The sequence below is a fragment of the Stomoxys calcitrans genome, chromosome 1, assembly GCF_963082655.1.
Source record: "Stomoxys calcitrans chromosome 1, idStoCalc2.1, whole genome shotgun sequence".
Lineage (NCBI taxonomy): Eukaryota > Metazoa > Arthropoda > Insecta > Diptera > Muscidae > Stomoxys > Stomoxys calcitrans.
The window spans coordinates 77,150,632-77,170,694 of record NC_081552.1 but is presented as its reverse complement, the minus strand read 5'-3'; the positions used below and the strand labels follow the sequence as shown (position 1 = coordinate 77,170,694).

The window sequence follows — 20,063 nt, the reverse complement described above, 5'->3', positions numbered from 1 at the left end:
GGGAGGGGCGTACCTAAATACTTAGGTACGTCTCCTTTTTAGGCCATATTAAAGGACCCGAAAGAAAACTTTGGCTTGAGGTCCTAAATCCTTTTGGATTTTCTCAGCTGACCAAATACCATCGCCCTGAGCTGCAATTCCCACCCACAGTCGACCATCTTGCCACATTGCTCCCACACACATAAGGGAGCTAAATCCAATAACAAAACCTATTTGTCTATTTGTAATGCTCATCGGCCTATATTAATACGAGGTACTTAGGCAAACTTCCAGCGGATATTTTTTTCGAACCCTATGGGACAGAGGGATAGATCAACTTGGAATGTTTGGGACACATGAAAACGAAACTTTGTAAAAGTCCTTTCGAAAACTATATAGCATTTTTTTTCTCTGCTGAAATGCATATGCTTTCCAGTCGCGTTCATTTCATGTTTCACCACCCAGCAGTGACTAGCAAGTTTAGGTAAGTATATAAAACCATCTTCATTTAACATATCAGCATATAATAAACAGAAGACAAGCCTCCCAAAAAATATTCCCATCGGCAGCAATTAACTTAACCGCTACTTTAGAATTTCTTTTTATTTCTTTGGATCAGGGGTTTTGTTTATTTACCACCGCCAACAATAATAAGAAATTGTTCGTTTTTCAATAATTAATTTATGCATAATACATATTGAAAAAATCAAAGCAAGAACAACTATTACACAAACGAGAAAAACAAAATACTTGTTTCAAGTTAATAAAAATACAAATATTCAAATGAGCCGCGATCGCAAGAACATTTGTGCGGTGCCACTAACAGGATTTTCATCTGATACTGATACGGCGTGAATCGCTATCGCTCTAGCCAACAGAAGCTATATAAACTTAACTGCTACCATGCTGCATAGGTTAGTCTTAAAAAACGATACCCTGCTAAAGTCAAGTGTGGATTAAAGTGCTGTGTGTGAAGGAAGAGAGTGAGAAAAGAAAGTTTTCAAAATGGTACGTGGATGATAAAAAAATGTAATAATGTGAAACCTTAAACTAAAAAATTTTAAAAATGTGAATGTGGATGTGGATGGATAAAAGGACATTTCAAAAGTAATAAAAATAAAACAATAAGAAACATTTGCAGATTTTTTAAAACAAATATAAGTTATTTTGGTACACATAGTGCGCCTGTGATTTTGTTTCGAAAATATATTTTTTAAATACATGTATTAATACATGTATTTTTGTTTTCCAATACATTTGTCAACTTAATAAATCCTTGTGAAATTCGTTTTTTTAAATTATATTAAAATGAGTAATAAATTTCAAACACAATTTTTTCAAACCCCATTGCAACTTAAAACTCTTTTTGCATGCATGGCCCCATAACAAAAGGAAGAATCTTGATAAAGTCCGCAAGCAGCAGCCAATAAATCAGAAAATCAAGTGAATTGATGGGTCTCTATACAAAGCTGCCTCCTCAGTGCATAACACACTACTACATCAACAACAACAATTAAATCTGCCGAAATATGGAGTGTTAAAAATATAATCCTGCAAAAACAAATACTATTGTAGTTTGGAACATTAACTGTCGCACAGTGGGATAGAGCCGAAAAAAACTAGAAAAAAAAATAAAAAAAACGAATAGAGATATCTTTGTAATTCTTTTTGAATTTTGCTGATAAAAGTATCCTTAAAACATTAAAAATAAATTCTGCCCGAATTTTTCACGAAAATCCCTAAAATACCCCTTTCGGGCAAAGATATTTTCAAAATTGGCATTTTTAGTAAATTTGCTGTGGAGACTACAGATATTGTTATATGCAAAAACATTTTTTGCATGGGTTTAGGGGACATACGGTGTAAACAAAACATAAACCCAAATGGGGGAACAAAAAATTGACTATTTTGAAGTACCTATAGCACCCGTATAAGTTGACATATCTTGTTCGAATGTCACTTAAAACGCATCTACAATTTGTCTCTTTACAAAAAAAAACAAAAAAAGTCAGCAAGTCAAGCAAGATTTTTCAATACAGACTAATCAAAGAAAATATTTTTTTGACCAAAAAATGAAAAAATCCATTCCGTATAACTTTTAACTGAATAATCAGATATGGACACTTTTAGCACCATTGTCGTTGTAAATTTGCAAATCATGCATTTAAATGAAAATCGAACCACATATGGCTTCGTAAATTGCAAAATACGAAGAAGGTCTCGGTCAAAATTTCCAAAAAAAAAAAAAATAAATAAATAAAAGTCGAATGTCCCCGAAACAAGACGTGATATTTTAGACTTTTTGTAGGGATTTTTGAGCAACAACAACAATTTCTGAAATCTCACCATAAACGAAGATTTGGCAGCCCCAAATTATGCACACGATATCTAACCATTCTATTGGGTTGCCCAAAAAGTAATTGCGGATTTTTCATTTAGTCGGCGTTGACAATTTTTTTTCACCGCTTGTGACTCTGTAATTGCATTCTTTCTTCTGTCAGTTATCAGCTGTTACTTTTAGCTTGCTTTAGAAAAAAAGTGTAAAAAAAGTATATATGATTAAAGTTCATTCTAAGTATTATTAAAAATGCATTTACTTTCTTTTAAAAAATCCGCAATTACTTTTTGGGCAACCCGAAAGAGATATCTTTATCCTTTCTCACACGGCATATTTCTTTGTATTTTTTTTTTTTTTGCAATTCTCTTCACATATCCGATTTTTATTAAGTTCCAGCGAAATTGTATCTATATTCTAACATATAATATTCTTATTATGTAAAAGAGAAAGTATTGTTCTTTTTTTTGCGTTTACCCTTAGGGTAAACGAAACTGGTGGTATAAATCCTTGCGGTCAAATAACCTGGAAGAATGACCCACTCCAAAGGACATTTTTAACAATTGATTGTCATATGAAAAGAATTATAGAGTAGAGGACGAATCTGATACACAAATTTGTTGGGACATCCACAAAAATCACCCAACAGGATATGTTCACCGATTGCAGCAATATGGGTATCAAATGAAAAGTTGTTGTTGTTATAGTTGTTGTGGCAGTGTATTCTGTTCTACCTTTTTATACCCTCCACAATAGGATGGGGGGTATACTAATTTCGTCATTCTGTTTGTAACTACTCGAAATATTCGTCTGAGACCCCATAAAGTATATATATTCTTGATCGTCGCGTCATTTTATGTCGATCTAGCCATGTCCGTCCGTCCGTCTGTCTGTCGAAAGCACGCTAACTTCCGAAGGAGTAAAGCTAGCCGCTTGAAATTTTGCACAAATACTTCTTATTAGTGTAGGTCGATTGGTATTGTAAATGGGCCATATCGGTCCATGTTTTGATACAGCTGCCATATAAACCGATCATGGGTGTTGACCTCTTGAGCCTCTAGAGTGCGCAATTCTTATCCGATTGGAATGAAATTTTGCATGACGTGTTTTGTTAAATATACTTTATGGGGTCTCAGACGAATATTTCGAGTAGTTACAAACAGAATGACTAAATTAGTATACCCTCATCCTATGGTGGAGGGTATAACAATTAACATTCAGTGCGAATTCTTAGGTAACATCAAGAACAAAAGCCACCATATCCATATAAAATAAACATCTCTTACAATGGCACACTCTGAGTAATTGAAATAACAACATCGAACAGTGACAACACGCTCTCCACAGATATGTTGGTTATGGCGCCAAAAAGGTGGAGAGAAGGCCGTGGATCTTACTCTGATGAGAAAACGCTACGCTTGTCTAATTATGACTCTCCTCAACGTATTGTTCAACTCATAAATCAACGGTTCGAGGAACAATCTGAGCTTATTATGAAATTAATACTCGATCGTGAATCCAGACTCTTAAGTGTTATAGATAAGATCATAGATGAGTTTAAGAAAGACATTGGTAAACTATCAGAAAAGCTTGAAAATCTAACCAATCGTGTTAAGAAAATCGAGACAGTGGCAGACAAAATTGAAAATACGAATAAAGATATTAAAAGTATTAAAAAAATGAAATCGAAAAACTAAAAGTAGAACAACAAAAACACGAAAATTTACATGTTTACAAATAACGAAAATCTATTTCAAGTTTTTGACACCCTATGCAACAATCTAAATATACATAGCTACTCCAACAATCAGAGCAATTTATCGAGTCTACAATGTTAATAAAAATAGAAATACTCCAGAAACAATCATGGTGTATCTAACATCACCCTCTGACAAAAACATTATTTTAAAAAAATATATTGCAATTCAAAAAAAAACATAAAACAGCATTTCAACTACAAGATGTGGGATATGATTCCGATAAATATATTTATGTAAACGAAACGAACGTTCAGTCTTCGTGGCCTCATATATGTAAAAAAAAAAACAAAAAGTTGAGCCACCTATCATGGTTCAAGATAATACCAGCAAGCTAATTCATCTTTTTCGTGGAGGTCCTGAACCAACGACCAACCTGCCAGCAGAATATTCCAGCAATAATAATGATCAAAACTAAAATATTTCACAAATCAATATATAAATTAATCACAATTCTCCTATTTTTTTTTTCACTAATTGTTACTCACTGTTTTCTTTCTCACACAACATAAATTGTACACCACTTATTTTAAGTTCACACTGTAGTCCTAAACAAATATACAAACCCTTGTAGCAGAAGAAAAAGGCGTAAAAGGCTGACGACGCGGCAATTGCGGTTAGGGGAAAGATTCCCAGCACTCTAAGAGATATACTTCAGGAAGCTCTACGTGCTACAGCAAAGTGGGCTACCGAAAGTGGTCTGGGTATAAATCCGTGCAAGACAGAAGTAGTTCTCTTCAGCAGGAGATACAAGTTGCCAACAGTGGAACCTGTCTCTTTGGGTGGAGAGAATGTTACATTTACATAAAAAGGGCAAAATACCTGGGTGTTTTGCTGGAAAGGAAATTGAACTTCAAATCCAACACTTTGGAAAGGGCAAGAAAGGCCACTCTTGCCCTATACACCTGCAAGAGAGCCATTGGCAAAAGTTGGGAATTTAGATCGCGTGTAAAGCATTGGGTATATACTGCAGTCGTCAGACCTATTACGCCATATGGTGTTGTGGTCTGGTGGACGGCACTTCAAAAATCTACCTACTGCTCAATACTTAACCGAATCCAAAGGATGGCTTGTTTGTGCATCACAGCTGCACTGAGGACAACTAGAACTACCTTACACACTTCAGGGACACTGGAATCTGTGGGTATGCCTCTAGCGACATATAAGCTAAGTTTTTAGGACCAGGCACAAAGAGGGGGCTCTGAGCATTCCAAAACTATGTGGCCTCATCGGGACTTGAGGAGGTCTACTGCTTTGCTGTCATTGGCTAGAACAGACGTCTCAGTCATTGTGTCCGTCATGACAGGTCACTGTCTAATCGGAAAACATGCTGACAGACTGAAGGTTGCCAGCAACGACTTTTGCAGAAGCAGTACGGATATCGAGGAAGAAGAGATCATAGAACACCTTCTGTGTGTGTGTCCCGCACTAGCAGTTAGAAGAAGTTCCACTTTATGTTCTCATTTCTTTGAGAACCTGTCTGATTTAGCGGATGTGAACATTCGCAAGTTAATGGGCTTTTTAAGTAGAAGGCATCTTCCTTCTTCTGTTCCTGTGGTATCACAATGGACGAAAACGTCTAAGTGAGTCCTATGGCAGACTGCCGCTTTAACCTAACCTGTAGCATTATTTATATTGCTTATAATAATAGATAGAGCAAGCCAAAGCTCTAAAGACAACCAAAAATGCATGGTACGAATTTTATCAAAACAAACACAGGCCTAAAGCTGGTGCACATAAATGCCCAAAGTCTTAAAAACATATATTATCTCCGACAACGACGCTATTTGTATATCAGAAACGTGGTTCCATCCTGCAATCTATAGCAGCATTTTTCGCGTTACTCAATACAATGTGTGTGGAGCTGATCGTCATACCCATGGCGATGGAGTAGGTATATTTATCAAAAATGGTATAAGCTGTTCGAACGTATATCAAACCGCTGTTCCCGAATTGAATTCTTATTTCTGGAACTTTTGTCTGATGACAGGACTAAACTACTTCTGGTTTGTGTCTATAGACCACATTCGTCAATAGATTTTGAAGTACTTACAGAAACTATTGATATAATTTTCATCAAGTATGACAACATAATCGTTGCTGATGATTTTAATAGCAACTTGCTTGTCGAGCGCTGTCTTGCCGAAACTATGCAGATCTTTGGGCTACTCCCTGTGAATGATTTCGAACCAACTCTACTACAACCAACCAACTAGATGTGTTTTTTGTCAGCCATTTGTCCAATATCTGTCTCTACAATCAGCTATCTGACCCCGCATACTCCAAACATGATCCTCTTTTCGTCACATACAACTTCGAAATGAATCTAAATCAACATATCGCGACTTCAAAAACATGGACTGGCCACTTCTGCATCAATGTTTGGATGAAGTACCTTGGGAAGAGATTTTATATACGGAAGGTGTCGACGAACAAGTTTCCTTCCTAAATCATAACCTTTGTGTAATTTAAAACACTAGTGTACCTGCCGAAGTCATTTATTCCCGCAATCAAACACTTCATTAGTGTTCGTAATTAGGCGTACAGAAGATGGAAACGTTATAGACTGCATACATTGTATGACACTTTTAATCCGCTAGGAAAGATGTGGCCAAACAAGTTACGGAGTCAAAAAAGCAATATTATAAAAGGAGATTTCAAAATGCAATGGATAGTAAGCGAAAACGGAAAGAAATAAGAAACATTGGAATTGGCTCGAAGTCCAATACCATTACTGATTGTCTTACCATCTCGGATCTAGATGAGAAAAACATTCCAAAATTATGCAGTCTAATCTAGACTTAAAGAGGTCTACTGCTGTCGCTGGCTAGAACAGAGGTCTCAGTCATTGTGTTCGTCGTGACAGGTCACTGACTGAAGTAACGACTTCTTCAGAAGCCGTGTGGACGTGGAGGAAGAGGAGACTATAGAACAAATGCTGTGTGTGTTTCCCGCACTGGCAGTCAGAAGAAGTTCCACTTTATGTTCTTATTTCATTCAGAACTTTTGACACCCACCCATCTGCATTTAAACGACTACCTCGACGAACTTGCCACTTATTTCGTTGCACATCCACCAACAATTCTTCAGCCACATTGTTCACTGCAAATAAGCGTGAAGTGAATAATGAGCCGAATGTAAAAGTCGATGAAGCAACGATTCAGGCCATCAAGTGTCTTAAAATACTAGGTCTCACATTTGACAGCTCTTATCAGAGATGGCCTGTATGTTGGTTTTTTAGGTTTTCGACTGTCAAAAAGTTTTAAACTTCGAAAACGTTAATAAACGTTTAAAACGTAATAAACGTTATCAAGCTCGAAATTGCTCCTCTTCTTATTTAGTTTCGACAACATATCATTGTTTTTGGTTTATTGTGGTTGCTATGGCGCCTATATAAGTTTTTCAAGATTTTAAATTTGATAAAGTTTTTGTTTTAAATCTATTTATAATCTGAGCTCTGGCTTTCGGAACAGTTTGACCACGTTATGATAGTAAAAAAAGGCTGTTGATGTTCTCGCGGGATTGGAAGAGGAGCACGTTCTAACCTATGCACCAGTGTTGACATATTCATAAATTCACAAAAGTTGAAACTAATTGTATGATTTATTTTTCAATTCTGTCAAAAACTAATTTTTTTGGGCTAGGTTTATGACTTTTTTGACGTATGTATTTTGCGTCGGAATGTATGTCATATACGTCGTAGTTTCCGACAGATCATTTCTGGCTCTTATACATTCTCCCCAGACGACACAGCAGTTTGCGATAAGGTCAAAAGTAGAACAAGGTTCTCAAGTCACTTGTCGACAGCAATTGGGGTGCTGACGAGGAAACCTTGTTGACCACGACAAAGTAATTGGCCGGTCTGTGGTAAGTTATGCAGCACCAGTGTGGTCTAGGCCGCTACGTGACACACAGTGGAATAATATTCAGATTAGTCAGATTGCCGCTCTTCGAACTGCGATGGGCAATCTCCTCAGTTCTCGCGTGGGCCACCTCCATCAGGAGATAAGGATCCTACCCGAGTGAAGACATAACTACATGCTATTCAAACAATACACTCCAAATCATTATCAAGTGGATAGGTATCAAAGGCCTGCACAAAACCATTCATTGGTGACTGTTTTTGCTGAACCCACATGATGTTGTATTTCAAGGTTACTGAAGAGCGAGACACAAAAGATAGAATAAATGAACAATTTGCTGTTGAGTAGATAATTTTGAAAAACAAACACCATTCAGTGCTTTGGAGTAGAGATGTGCATGTGAGTCTTGAATAGTCGTGTCACGCGTGAATCACGCGAGAGTCACGTGATTCATGAGTGAGATCCAAATCTAATAACGTGATCGTGCGTAAGCATGATTGAATTAAAATTCTTCGTGCGCGAGAGTCACGACTCACAACGCTAATCACGACTCACGAGTAAACACGACTCATAAGAATGTCACGACTTAGGGTTGGTATCAGAGACCAGATTGCTACCATTCGCTTTTATAACGCATTTATATTTTCGTTGCTTTTGATTTTCTTTATATTTTTGTTGCCTTCATTCAACAATAGCAAGTAATGATGTTGTTTTCAAATGCATTCGTTTTTTGATGAATGCTTTTAAACCCATTTTTTTAAATATTGCTGTTACTGGACCGATCGGGACACTACGGAACTCAGATAAAAGGCATTTGTGAGTAGAGTACGAATATTATATTAAAAATTGGGTCCTAGTATCTAGGGGACGGTCCAAGCCCAAAACAGCCCCAAACCTAAAGCCGCACAAATAGGCATTTTGGACTACCATGCCGCCCTAACTCCGTAAACCAGTCCCTAAATCATATTATAAGCTGAATATGACTGTATGGGGTTCAAATGAAAGCTATTTGCGAGTAGATTACGAATATAAAACCAATATTTGTGTGACATTTTCACAGATTGTGGTTGGTCTGGAAGGAGTGAGAGGCTATATAATGTGTTGATATCGGAATGGGTCGGACACTACCCTAAAGCCCATTCAGAGGTGACTTTTGACCTTGGCAATATGGGGTTCAAAGGAAAGGTATTTAGAAGTAGAACACGAGTTTGGCATCCGCTTCTGGGGCCAAATGTCTGGGTGTCCGCCACACCCCCAAACAGGACATACCAAACACGGCAATATGGAGTTGGGGCGGACTCCCAGACTTTTGGCACCAGCATTGGATACCAAATACGTGTTCTACTTCCAAATACCTTTCTTTTGGACCCCATATTGCCAAAATCGATAAACATGTCCTCTTGGGGTGTGTTTTGGGGTGGGTGGTCACCCAGACACATGATCCTGAATATAGATATCACTTTCGTGCTCTAATTTCAAGTACCTTTCATTTGAGTGCCATATTGTAATGATCGGCCTGTTTTTAGGGGGTTTTTTGGGGAATGGCGGCCCCCAGATACTTTGACAAAAATTTCAATACCATATTCGTACACTACTCACCAATAACTTCCATTTGAGTCCCATATTGTCATTATCGGCCAATATGAGTGTTTAAAGGGAAGGGTGGGGAAGGCTCACTAGATAATTAGCCCCATTTTTAATGTCTAATTCGTAGGCTCTCTCATTTGAGTGCCACATTGTCTCAATCGCTCCAATTTTGTTTTTGGGCGGTGCTTTTGTGATAGGGGGGTCCGCCCCTCCGTTATCAACAAACTATATAGCTTATTGCTCTTTCCAGACTGTAATCGTAATCTTCTCTTCAATACCTTTCACTTGAGACCCATATTGTCATGATCGTCCAATATGTCTATTTGATGGCTTTTGTGGTCGTGGCGACTACCTTGGTACTTGGACCCGATTTTTAATATCAAATTCGCACTCCACTCTCAAATACCTCACATTTGAGTTCCATATTGTCCCGATCGATCCGATCCTCGGTTTATATGGGGGCTATATCCGATTCGGATCTTACCTGGCATGGATGATGGAAATTGTAACTCAAGTTTTTGATCCAAATTTCAGCCGAATGGGATGATAATTGAGGATTTTAAGGGCTCAAGAAGAAAAATCCGAGGATCGGTTTATATGGGGGCTATATCTGTTTATAGACCGATTCGGATTATACCTGCATGGATGTTGGAAGTTACCACTCAATTCTTTGTTAAAAATTTTAGCCAAATCGGATGAGAATGAGGCTTCTAGAGGCACTCACTGAAATATGAATCAATTTTTCTTTTTGCTGAAGGGTTCGTTGTTTGCATTCACTCATTTCGTGTCTTGTTATCTTTTTTACTCAGTCCTCAATCGCATACAATTATGTATTTTTAAACGAAGAGTTCAGTTCTTGAAACACTCAATGATTGTTAATGTGTTGAAAACACACAAATGAATGGTCTTGCGCAGGCCTTTATAAGCGCTATAAGATTCAGCGCTCTAGATCAAGCGGATCTAGATAACATTCATGCAGACGCTTTAGCAGATGCGGTGAACCGCTTCCAATTTCACCTGAAGAAATTGACCTCCCCCGGCAAACCAGAGTAGTTCTGGCTCAATTACGATCCGGCAGATGCAGCCGCATCAACTCCTTCAGAGCAAGAATTGATGCCTTGGCACGGAATAACAATTAGCTCCAAACGGGCTGGACTTTTGAGCTCCGACCGGTGTAGTGTTCAGCGTCTACAAGTTGCGGATAGTGGAATGCTCCATCCGGAGTAACAGTAATTGCTGTCGCGGATAATCAGCGGTATCGAGTGGGGAATCCCTGTGAGTGGCCGAACGGCACCGGCTCTTGCTTAAATACCGAGTGCCTGTGATACTCGACACGATATTGGCGTCTTTAAATGATCAACGGCCATAATGTTCCCAATGGTGATCGGTCTTATGGGCCGGAAAGAGCTTGCTCACCTATAGGAGCTTGACATCCACATGCACACGTGGCTACAACAACAACAAGTTGGATGGATGCCCGATTGTGACGTGGGACCACACGACACACATCCACTGGATCTGGATATTCAACAAAACACACCTACAACATACCAACAACCTCTTACACAGAAGAAAATATCACGAAAATGTTTTCAATAAAAAATGTAATTGAAAATAAAAATGTTTTCATTTAAAAAATTAATTTATTCAATCATTTTTTAATTGAATTTTAACTTTTTTTCAATTACGTTCGGGATTGAAATTTTTGAAATTTTCAATTAAAAAATTGATGCAGTCATATACTAATTGTATCTTAAAATATTTTACGTATAAAATGTGATTGAAAATTTTATATTTTTTAATTAAAAATAACGGCGCATAACACTAAATTTTTTCTTTTTGTCACTCGACTCGTTCGCCAATTCATTTAAAACAGCTTAAATTATTTCCCTCTATACATTCAGCTGTTTTCCCTCTATAAATTCAGCTGTTTTTATTTTAAAAGTTTCTAGACGCAATTCTTATGTTCAAAATATGCATATTATTTAACGTCGATCTAATTAAGACATACTCATATTTTTTTGTTGGGTTTACTTCCGCAATGCATGTAATTCATAAACTTACTGCATTGCTACTCTTTCATTTATAATACGGAAAACAATATTTTCCGTTTCATTTTTGGACCCAAAACTAAACCTCAAATTCGTGTTCCAGGAGGTGTACATATGTGAACCATGTTGCATCGAAATCCAGATTGCGCCCTATACAGCGCGCTTTTCGCATATAAATTAATATAACATTTGATATTTTCAATTACATTTTTAATTGATCCATTTTTAAAAATTACTTGGATATTGGATCAATTAAAAAATTAATTGAAAATTTCAAACATTGTCAATCATTATTTTAATTTAATATGCAATTTTTTTAATCGAAATTTTTTCAATTACCTTCTCCAAAACTGTGTTTGATATTCTGGTGTATTCTGTGATTCACTTTTCCCATCAAATCTATTTGTTATTATCACGCAAATTTTGTAAGATAATTTTTTGGTTTATCTAGGATATTTAATGATGAACGTTTCGGATATTTTGAAACTAATTTTAGGGGAAAAGTGAAACCCAAATCACACACGATTATCATTTTCGTGACTGAAGCAGTTTCAATTAAAAAATTGATTGGATTAATTAATTTCGTGATTGAACCGATTTTTATTTTCTTCTGTGTAGTAGGGAATTCTTACTCAGCTGAATCTCTCACACGCCACGATGGCTTCCGTTGGTATTAGAAACTGCTGAATTTCCGTCGTCCTTAAGATATAATGTTCCTTGCCCGAAAAAGGCCAGATTTGAGTCATTTGCGGACGTTAAATCTTTTGGCGCATGCGTTAAAGTTGGGTAGCGAAAAACGACCTTCTGGATAAACGTTCATACTTGAAATGGAGTTTTAATTATAAAATGTGAAATCTTTTATTTAAACTTAATTTTTTTATATATTTACAGACCACCTACACCGACAAAGGACCCAAACCAACTTTTGGCAAATTCCTGAGTTTCGATCATTTGACTTTCTATGTGGGCAATGCTAAACAAGCAGCTAGTTATTACACCACACGCATGGGTTTTACCCCTTTGGGCTATCAAGGATTGGAAACGGGCAACCGTCGTTATGCTAAACATGCTGTAAAACAAAATAAAATTGTTTTCGTGTTTGTCTCAGCCTACGAGACCAATGATGAAGATCATGGCTTCCATTTGATGAGACATGGTGATGGTGTAAAAGATGTGGCCTTTGAGGTGGAGGATATTGAGGCAATTTTCAAATTTGCCAAACAACGAGGAGCTGAGGTAGTCAGAGAATTATGGGAAGAATCAGATGAGTTTGGTACTGTGAAATTTGCCACTATTAAGACCGTAAGTCAAGTTTCAATGTTTAAACACAACAAAATTTCAGTTTTCTAAACAATTCTTATTTATTTTAGTATGGCGATACCACACACACTTTTGTTGACCGCACTAAATACAAGGGGGTTTTCTTACCCGGCTTCCAACGTGCTGCCGAAGATGTTTTGCTCAAGGCTTTGCCCCCAGCCAAATTGGATTTCATTGATCATGTTGTGGGCAATCAACCCGACTTGGAAATGGAACCCGTTTCCGCTTGGTATGAGCGCGTCTTGCAGTTCCATCGTTTCTGGTCGGTAGATGATTCCCAAATACACACTGAATATTCTGCTTTAAGATCTATTGTTATGGCCAACTATGAGGAGACCGTAAAAATGCCCATCAATGAACCGGCCAAGGGCAAAAAGAAATCACAAATTCAGGAATATGTTGAATATTATGGCGGTGCTGGGGTACAGCACATTGCTTTGAATACCAGCGATATTATAGCTTCGATTAAAAATCTCAAAGCCAGAGGCGTCGAGTTCCTTACCATTCCTTCTTCGTACTATGAAATTTTAACGGAAAATCTAAAACACAGTCGCACCAAAGTCAAGGAGGACATGGAGGTCTTGAAAAAGTTGAATATTTTAATTGATTATGACGAAAACGGATATCTGTTGCAAATCTTCACCAAAAATATGCAGGATCGTCCAACTGTATTCTTGGAAGTCATTCAACGTCACAATCATAATGTAAGTATGGGCGATAGCCTTGGGGGAAATTATAAAAATATATGTTCATATGCAAGGGTATGGCATCTAACTTTATTTCGTCTTCTACTTACAGGGTTTTGGTGCTGGCAACTTTAAATCACTCTTTACCGCCATTGAAATCGAACAGGAGAGGCGTGGCAACTTGTAGATATTCTTGGGTCGTTTTTTTTCAATTTATTTCTCTTTTTTTAATGTAGTTTAAATGTAAAAAAAAACCAATCATAAAAATGATGTGTGGTAAATAATAGTTGTAGTCCTAAATCTCTTACATATTTGCATAAACGTAAACAATAACAAATTATTTTTTGAATTGGTGTTTGTTATCCTTGAAACGGTTATCGATAAGCACTTCATTTCTAGGATCATTTTCATCAAAGGTTAACATAAGAGGATTCCAGAAACCTTCTGGGGTATTTTGCGGCATATCAGGCTGATTGTGAAAGCTACACTTATTTAAATGCAATTCAAATTCACGATCCGATAAATTTGGCCCCAAAAGGCGGTAGAGCTACAAAATAAACAAGAAAATGGAGGTTAATAATTCTATTTCAATAAGAGCGATCACAAGTCAAAATTTTAAATCAATGAATATGGTTTTTTTCTCCACCTTGCAAATGGAAAATTTGGAAAAGGAGAGGCGTAAGAATTGATGATATTGACATCTGTCTTACATTTCTAGGTGACATAATTAGTGCGAAAAACATTATTCGATTCCACATAGGATCTGCTTGGGCGAAAAGCGACTTCAGCCATGGTTTAGTCGCCTGACACTTATAGGTTGCTTTAAATGAGACGAATATCTAACAAAGAGAAGTGAAGAAATCATTTCAGAAATCAGAAAGGAAATAAACAGCTAGCAATGCTGGACTATCGTTGTGTTTGTTTTTATTGCAGCAGTGTGTTGTATTTTATTTTTGGTCTGCTTGGTTCTGTTGAGTATCCAGATCCAGGAACTCCGGATGTCTCCAGAGGAATCTTGGTCTGAATCGAGTGGGTCTTGCCGGACAGTTAAACAGGTGCCGTGTGTCGTGTGGTCCCTGGTCACATTCGGGACATACATCTTGCACATTGCCATCAATTCTTGCTCCGTAGAAGTTGAGGCTATATCTGTCGGATGTAATTGAGCCAGAACTACTCCGGTTTACCAGGGGAGGTCAATTTTTTCATATGAAATGAAAGGGGTCGTTCTCCAAGGACCACATTCACTCGGTAGCTATTCACCGCATCTGTTAACGTGTCTGCCTGAATGTTGTCTAGACCCGCTTGATATCCCGCTTGATTTAGAAGTGCTCTCTTGTAGAGCTAAACCTCACGCTCTAGACCATGTAGATCAACCTTAAGGCTTCTGGGCGGTGGATATCTATCCACAAGATGATGAATTGGATGGTCTCTGCGATTACAGCCCAAAAGGTATTGCTTAGACAGCAGGTAGTTATGTCTTCGCACTGGTAGAATCTTTGTCTCCTGATGGAGTTGATCCACATGAGAACTGAGGAGACAGCCCGCCGCAGTTCGAAGGGCGTCATTCTCACAGATCTGAATATTGAAGAGACCACACTGGCGCTGCATAACTTACCACAGACCAGCCAATTGCATTGTACGTAGCCAACAAGGGTTCGTTGTCTGCAGCCCAAGTGCTATTGACTTTATCGCAAATTGCTGTGGCATGTGGGGAGAATGTGTAGCAGCTGTCAAATGTGTTGCCAAGTATTTTGGGACACTTGATGGTCGGAAATATTTCTCCATCGACCATCACAGTCAGCTCGGCAATCACCTCACGCGTATTTGTAGTGAACAATGAGGCTGAAGATTTGGTGGCAGATATCTTCAGATTTCGTTGAGGTAGACATTCAACCTATCGCAGATGTCAAAAATGGATGGGGGTCTCTATGCCGTCTGGAGTGGGTGGAATGGAGGATAGGTAGAGGTTAAAAAGTATCGGAGACGTCACCCTGCCTTGGGGAACTCCCTGTTTCATTCTACGGTGTTTCGACTTCTTATCCCTAAATTCCACAAATAACTAGCGACCACACAGATAATTCTCGACCCAGGGTTTCAGGCCTGGCTGTAGGGACGTGTTGGCGATGTCCTCAAATAGTTTGGCATGGCTGACCGTGTCGAATCTCTTTTATAGGTGCACTGCCACGAGGTCCGTCCCACCAAATGGCCTGGGCTGATTTAAGCCACGGCAAATGTGTGCGGTGATGGCATGCATAGTAGTTGTTGTGCTATGCAGTCTTCGAAATCCATGTTGATGCCGGGCGAACGGAAATTCTCCTACGAGGCTGGGGAGGAGTAATGCCTCAAGCGTCTTTGCTACTGGTGAGAGAAGGGAGATCGATCCGTACGACTCCCCCAAACTTGGGTCCTTTCCAGGCTTCAGTAGCGGGACCACTCTGCCCATTTTCCAGACTTCGGCAACTATAAGAGAGATTCTGTCGGGGCTCAACGCCTTGGATGATTTGGTGCCACAGATGACATTCGTTACTTCGCCCACGATAAATTGTGATGACTGTCCATCGGCTCGGAGACCACGGATATGGCGAATGGCTCTCCTCCTTGCCATGTCACTCTCGGGATGCACAATAAATTGACGGTTGAACAACCTGGCTCATCTCTTCAGATCAGTCACGGTTACGTCGCCAAAAGGGACTGAGGTCCTGCCATCCCGTCTACCGGGGTTCGAGAATGACTTAACAGTAGACCACAGCTTGCCTAAACCGGTGCCTAAGTTACATTGCTCCAAGTGTTCCAGCCACAAATTCCGCCTATGTTCGTTGACCACCCTGTTTATTTCCAGATTAAGCTCGCTGATTCTGGGTTTAATGGGGTCCGTACAACGAATTCCATCACGCTCGTCTGCGAGTACCACTGCCTACCTCGGAAAATTGGGGGTATCAACAGCACTTGGGGTAATCGACCGTCTGGTATAAAGCGAGCGGCTGCTGCGTTAATTATGTCTCGGAATTTCCTCTCGGCAATTCCGAGGGGTTGGCAGTTCACTGAAGCGGCGATTAGTATACTCTCTGAAGCCAGCCTGACGGCATTCTTCTGATTGATAAACGTCCGACGCTCAGAGGTTATGAAGTCGGGTAGTCGGTCGATGGTGACAGTTATGGGGAGGTGGTCCGACCCCAAAGAGATGACGGCTTGCCAGGATACGTCACTCAGGAGATGCAATGGAAATTTCTGGGGGCATCCTCATTCACCTTGCTCCTGTAGGTGAGCAAGCACGTTCCGTTTCAAGGGACCGATCGCCACGGGAACATGGCGGATATTTGTTATTTAAATGCGCCAATAACTCGCCTTGTCATATCGAGGACCATAGGCACTTAGTATTTATGCAAGAGCCGGAGTCGCCCCGCCTCTCACTGAGACTCTCCGCTCAATAGCGCTGCCGTCGCAGCTACTCTGTATGGAGCATTCCACCATCCGCAAACTTTTGTACGCACCCGGTAGCTCGCAGCTAAGCTTCTATGACAGCTATGAGTCACACGAGTCGGACCTCAAAGTTCCAGCTCCAATGGTCGTTACCTAGGGGAGAAAGCCATGAACCATGATGCGCATTAATGTCTCCTATAACCAGGCGATTATGGCCAGATAGTAGGCCACTGATGTCGGGCCTGTAAACTTGACCATTAATTGTGTCACAACTACCAACCGGCGGTATATACACGTTGTATAGCTCTATCTTGGCAGTACCGGACCTGACTGCTATTCCCCACATTCCATCCAGGAGTTATTAGCGTCAGGCGCAGGCGAGATGTGTCTATACTGCACGGAATGGTGTATCACCCCGAACGAACCTGTTTCAAATGTCGCATTTTACTAAACTATATTTGATTTTGACTCGATCCTCTAAAAGTTGTATGTATTATAAAAAATTATTTCATCTAGTTATACCTTTTCGCAGTTATCACATTCAATATTAAAACGTTCCTTAAAAGTTAATTTTTTAGGAATGTGGGAATAGTCCTTGGGTTCTTGTTTTACAACAAATGGTTTAGGCATGGCGTCGTCATCATCATTATCTTCTACCTGTTCCTCTTGCTCGTGGATCTTCTCTTCTATTGCATTTTTGGAAGTTATACCAAAACTTTGATTTTTATTTGTATTCAAGTTGAAAGCAGTCCTATGCAATAACCTGTCCTCAATTTTCTGTACTTCCAAATTCGCTTGAGATTTTTTTTCCTTTTTAATGCAAGCAGCAGGCTTTAGAAAAAAATGTTCACCACACAACTCTTTTTGTTGTTTCTTTACAATGCTGGAAAAATAGAGAAAAGTGCAAAATTTTTAAATATAAAAAAAATATGCATTGTAACTCACTTTTTACTCTCAATTTGTCTAAGATTCTCTATTGATTCTGATTCCGTTTTCTGTATGTTTGCCAGCATATCCATTGTATCTATTTCACCAAAATCATTAGTGCTGTCATCTATACATATAACATCTTGTGTTGTTGGTGTTAACAACATCACACTAGAACTGTCTTCCGATTTACTGCCCATAAGTGACTCCGGACCATCTGATGTAACTACACAATTGGTGGAGTCATTACCATCAAAATACAATTGCTTGGATTCGAGCTTTGTTTTTAAGTGTTGTATGTTTTCGTTGATTGTTTCGTTCTTTTTTGTTGGCGAAAAATCAAACACAATATTTTCTATACTACTTTCATCAGGTTTTCGCTGGCAATCTACGATTTTTGGATCTGTGCTGTTGGTGATGGGGCTGGTTTTGTTCTTTTGCAAGCTGTGATTGTGGCCGCTTCTGTAACCTTGGCGAAAGTGTAAAGTTAGAGTTTACTTTCTTGAACTAATAATAAGTGTTAAAAGAATTACCTGTGGGCCCAAGATTTGCCCAACCTAGGGTTTTTACTTAAGGGCACTGGGCTGGCATCTATAACATCATCACATACATCAGGCTTAATGAAGAAAAAAAAGTAGTCGATGGAATTCAGAAATAAATTAATTTAAAAATAGGAAGAGAGTGAGATCAATAACAAAAAACATAATTTAGCAAAACACAACTCCCAACATTTTTTGCTTTTAAAAAAGAGAATCTTAAATTGATATGCTGTCGCTTATACCACCAGCTAACTATCGGTTTCACTGATTTCTGTTACTCTTTTGTTCAGCCGTTTTTGAAAATGATTAATATTTCCGGGGAAGAAATGTGGTTCTTAGGTTAGGTTCGGCGACTTTCGTCTCATGATCATTGTGTTCGCCATAGAAAAAAGAAAGAATAACAGTAGGAGTTGTTGTTGTTGTAGCCACATGTCTATATGAAGGTAGCGATCCTCGTCAAGCATCTATAGGTGCGCAAACTCGATTCGGTCCAAGGGACCGATGGCTGGGAAAACATGATGGCCATTGGTTATTAAAAGGCGCCAATACCCCGCCTTGCCATATCGTATTTATGGAAGAGCCGGTGCCGCTCGGCTTCTCACTGGGACTCTCCGCTGGATACCGCTAATTGTCCGCGACTGCAGTTGCAGCTACTCCGTAGGGAGCATTCCACTTTCCGCAACCTGTGGACGTAGGTTGCAGCTAAGCTTCTCGTGGCAAGGATAAACACCACACTGACCGGAGCTCAAATTTCCAGCCTGTGTGGTGCTCCTATTTATCCCATGCCGGATAGCAGGAATATACATTTAATGCACACCGCGCCGCATACGTGGCCCCTAGCAGAGTAGAAGAATGATCGAGAAATCCTTCAATCTAAGAGCAACCTTCATCGCCACTTTATTTAACTCTGACCTCAGAGCACTCTTGCTCTGGAAATCAGAACTGCCGCTCTGCGTCTTCTCGAGTATCTGTCAGGGTCTACCTCTCTTCAGAATCCAATACCATAGTATTCTGTTCAGCTTTCAGAATTGTTGCGAAAAACTTTAACAAAATATCATAATTTTTATACCCTACACCAATACTGCGGTACAGGGTATTATAACTTAGTGCATTTATTTGTAACACCCAGAAGAAAGAGGAATATACCCATGTGTATACCGATTGACGAAGAATGACTTTCTGATTGGATTTAGCTATGTCTGTCTGTCCGTCTGTCCATGTTAATTTGTGTACAAACTACAGGTCGCAATTTTCATCCCATCGTCGTCAAATTTGGCACTTATGCTACAATTATTTCACTTTAAGTCGATGCAAATGTTCCAATTCGCACAAATCGTTGTTTTCCTTGCTAGAAAATTGACTTCTGATAAAAATGTCAAATGATTCGATCACTTTTGGATTATTTAAACAGCTCAGATGAATGTAAAGACGTTGAGTTTTGTAATTTAGCAATAAGAATGAGACTTTATTTAATATAAATGACAAATACTGATACGTTCTCAAGACGGCGTTGTTTCGTACAACTGTTCTCTAGCTCGTCAACTCCCATATCATTCAAAAGTTCATCTTTGCACACATGCGAATGATCATCAGATTTGC

The 20,063-nt window shown here is 39.0% G+C and overlaps 2 protein-coding genes and 1 long non-coding RNA gene across 3 annotated transcripts in view; 2 read left to right on the top strand and 1 right to left on the bottom strand.

The window, feature by feature from the left end:
• The first annotated feature begins 877 nt into the window (after positions 1 to 877).
• On the top strand, positions 878 to 13,927 carry LOC106091111 (4-hydroxyphenylpyruvate dioxygenase). The gene is made up of 4 exons (XM_013257536.2): positions 878 to 987; positions 12,464 to 12,874; positions 12,943 to 13,596; positions 13,691 to 13,927. The coding sequence occupies exons 1-4, from the start codon at positions 985 to 987 to the stop codon at positions 13,763 to 13,765; spliced, it is 1,143 nt and encodes a 380-aa protein (XP_013112990.2). The 5' UTR covers positions 878 to 984; the 3' UTR covers positions 13,766 to 13,927.
• On the top strand, positions 996 to 1,754 carry LOC106091113 (uncharacterized). Its single transcript, XR_001221947.2, has 2 exons — positions 996 to 1,291; positions 1,372 to 1,754. It is a non-coding gene; the product is annotated as an uncharacterized LOC106091113 (long non-coding RNA).
• The window catches only part of LOC106091112 (uncharacterized), a 28,881-nt gene continuing 22,663 nt past the window's right edge, over positions 13,846 to 20,063 (bottom strand). Inside the window, exons 3-6 of the mRNA XM_059362523.1 lie at positions 18,459 to 18,541; positions 17,944 to 18,387; positions 17,521 to 17,881; positions 13,846 to 14,125 (exon numbers count right to left, since the gene is read on the bottom strand). Coding sequence (XP_059218506.1) covers positions 13,916 to 14,125; positions 17,521 to 17,881; positions 17,944 to 18,387; positions 18,459 to 18,541 — 1,098 coding nt within the window. The 3' untranslated portion in view covers positions 13,846 to 13,915. The remainder of the gene's footprint in view (positions 14,126 to 17,520; positions 17,882 to 17,943; positions 18,388 to 18,458; positions 18,542 to 20,063) is intronic.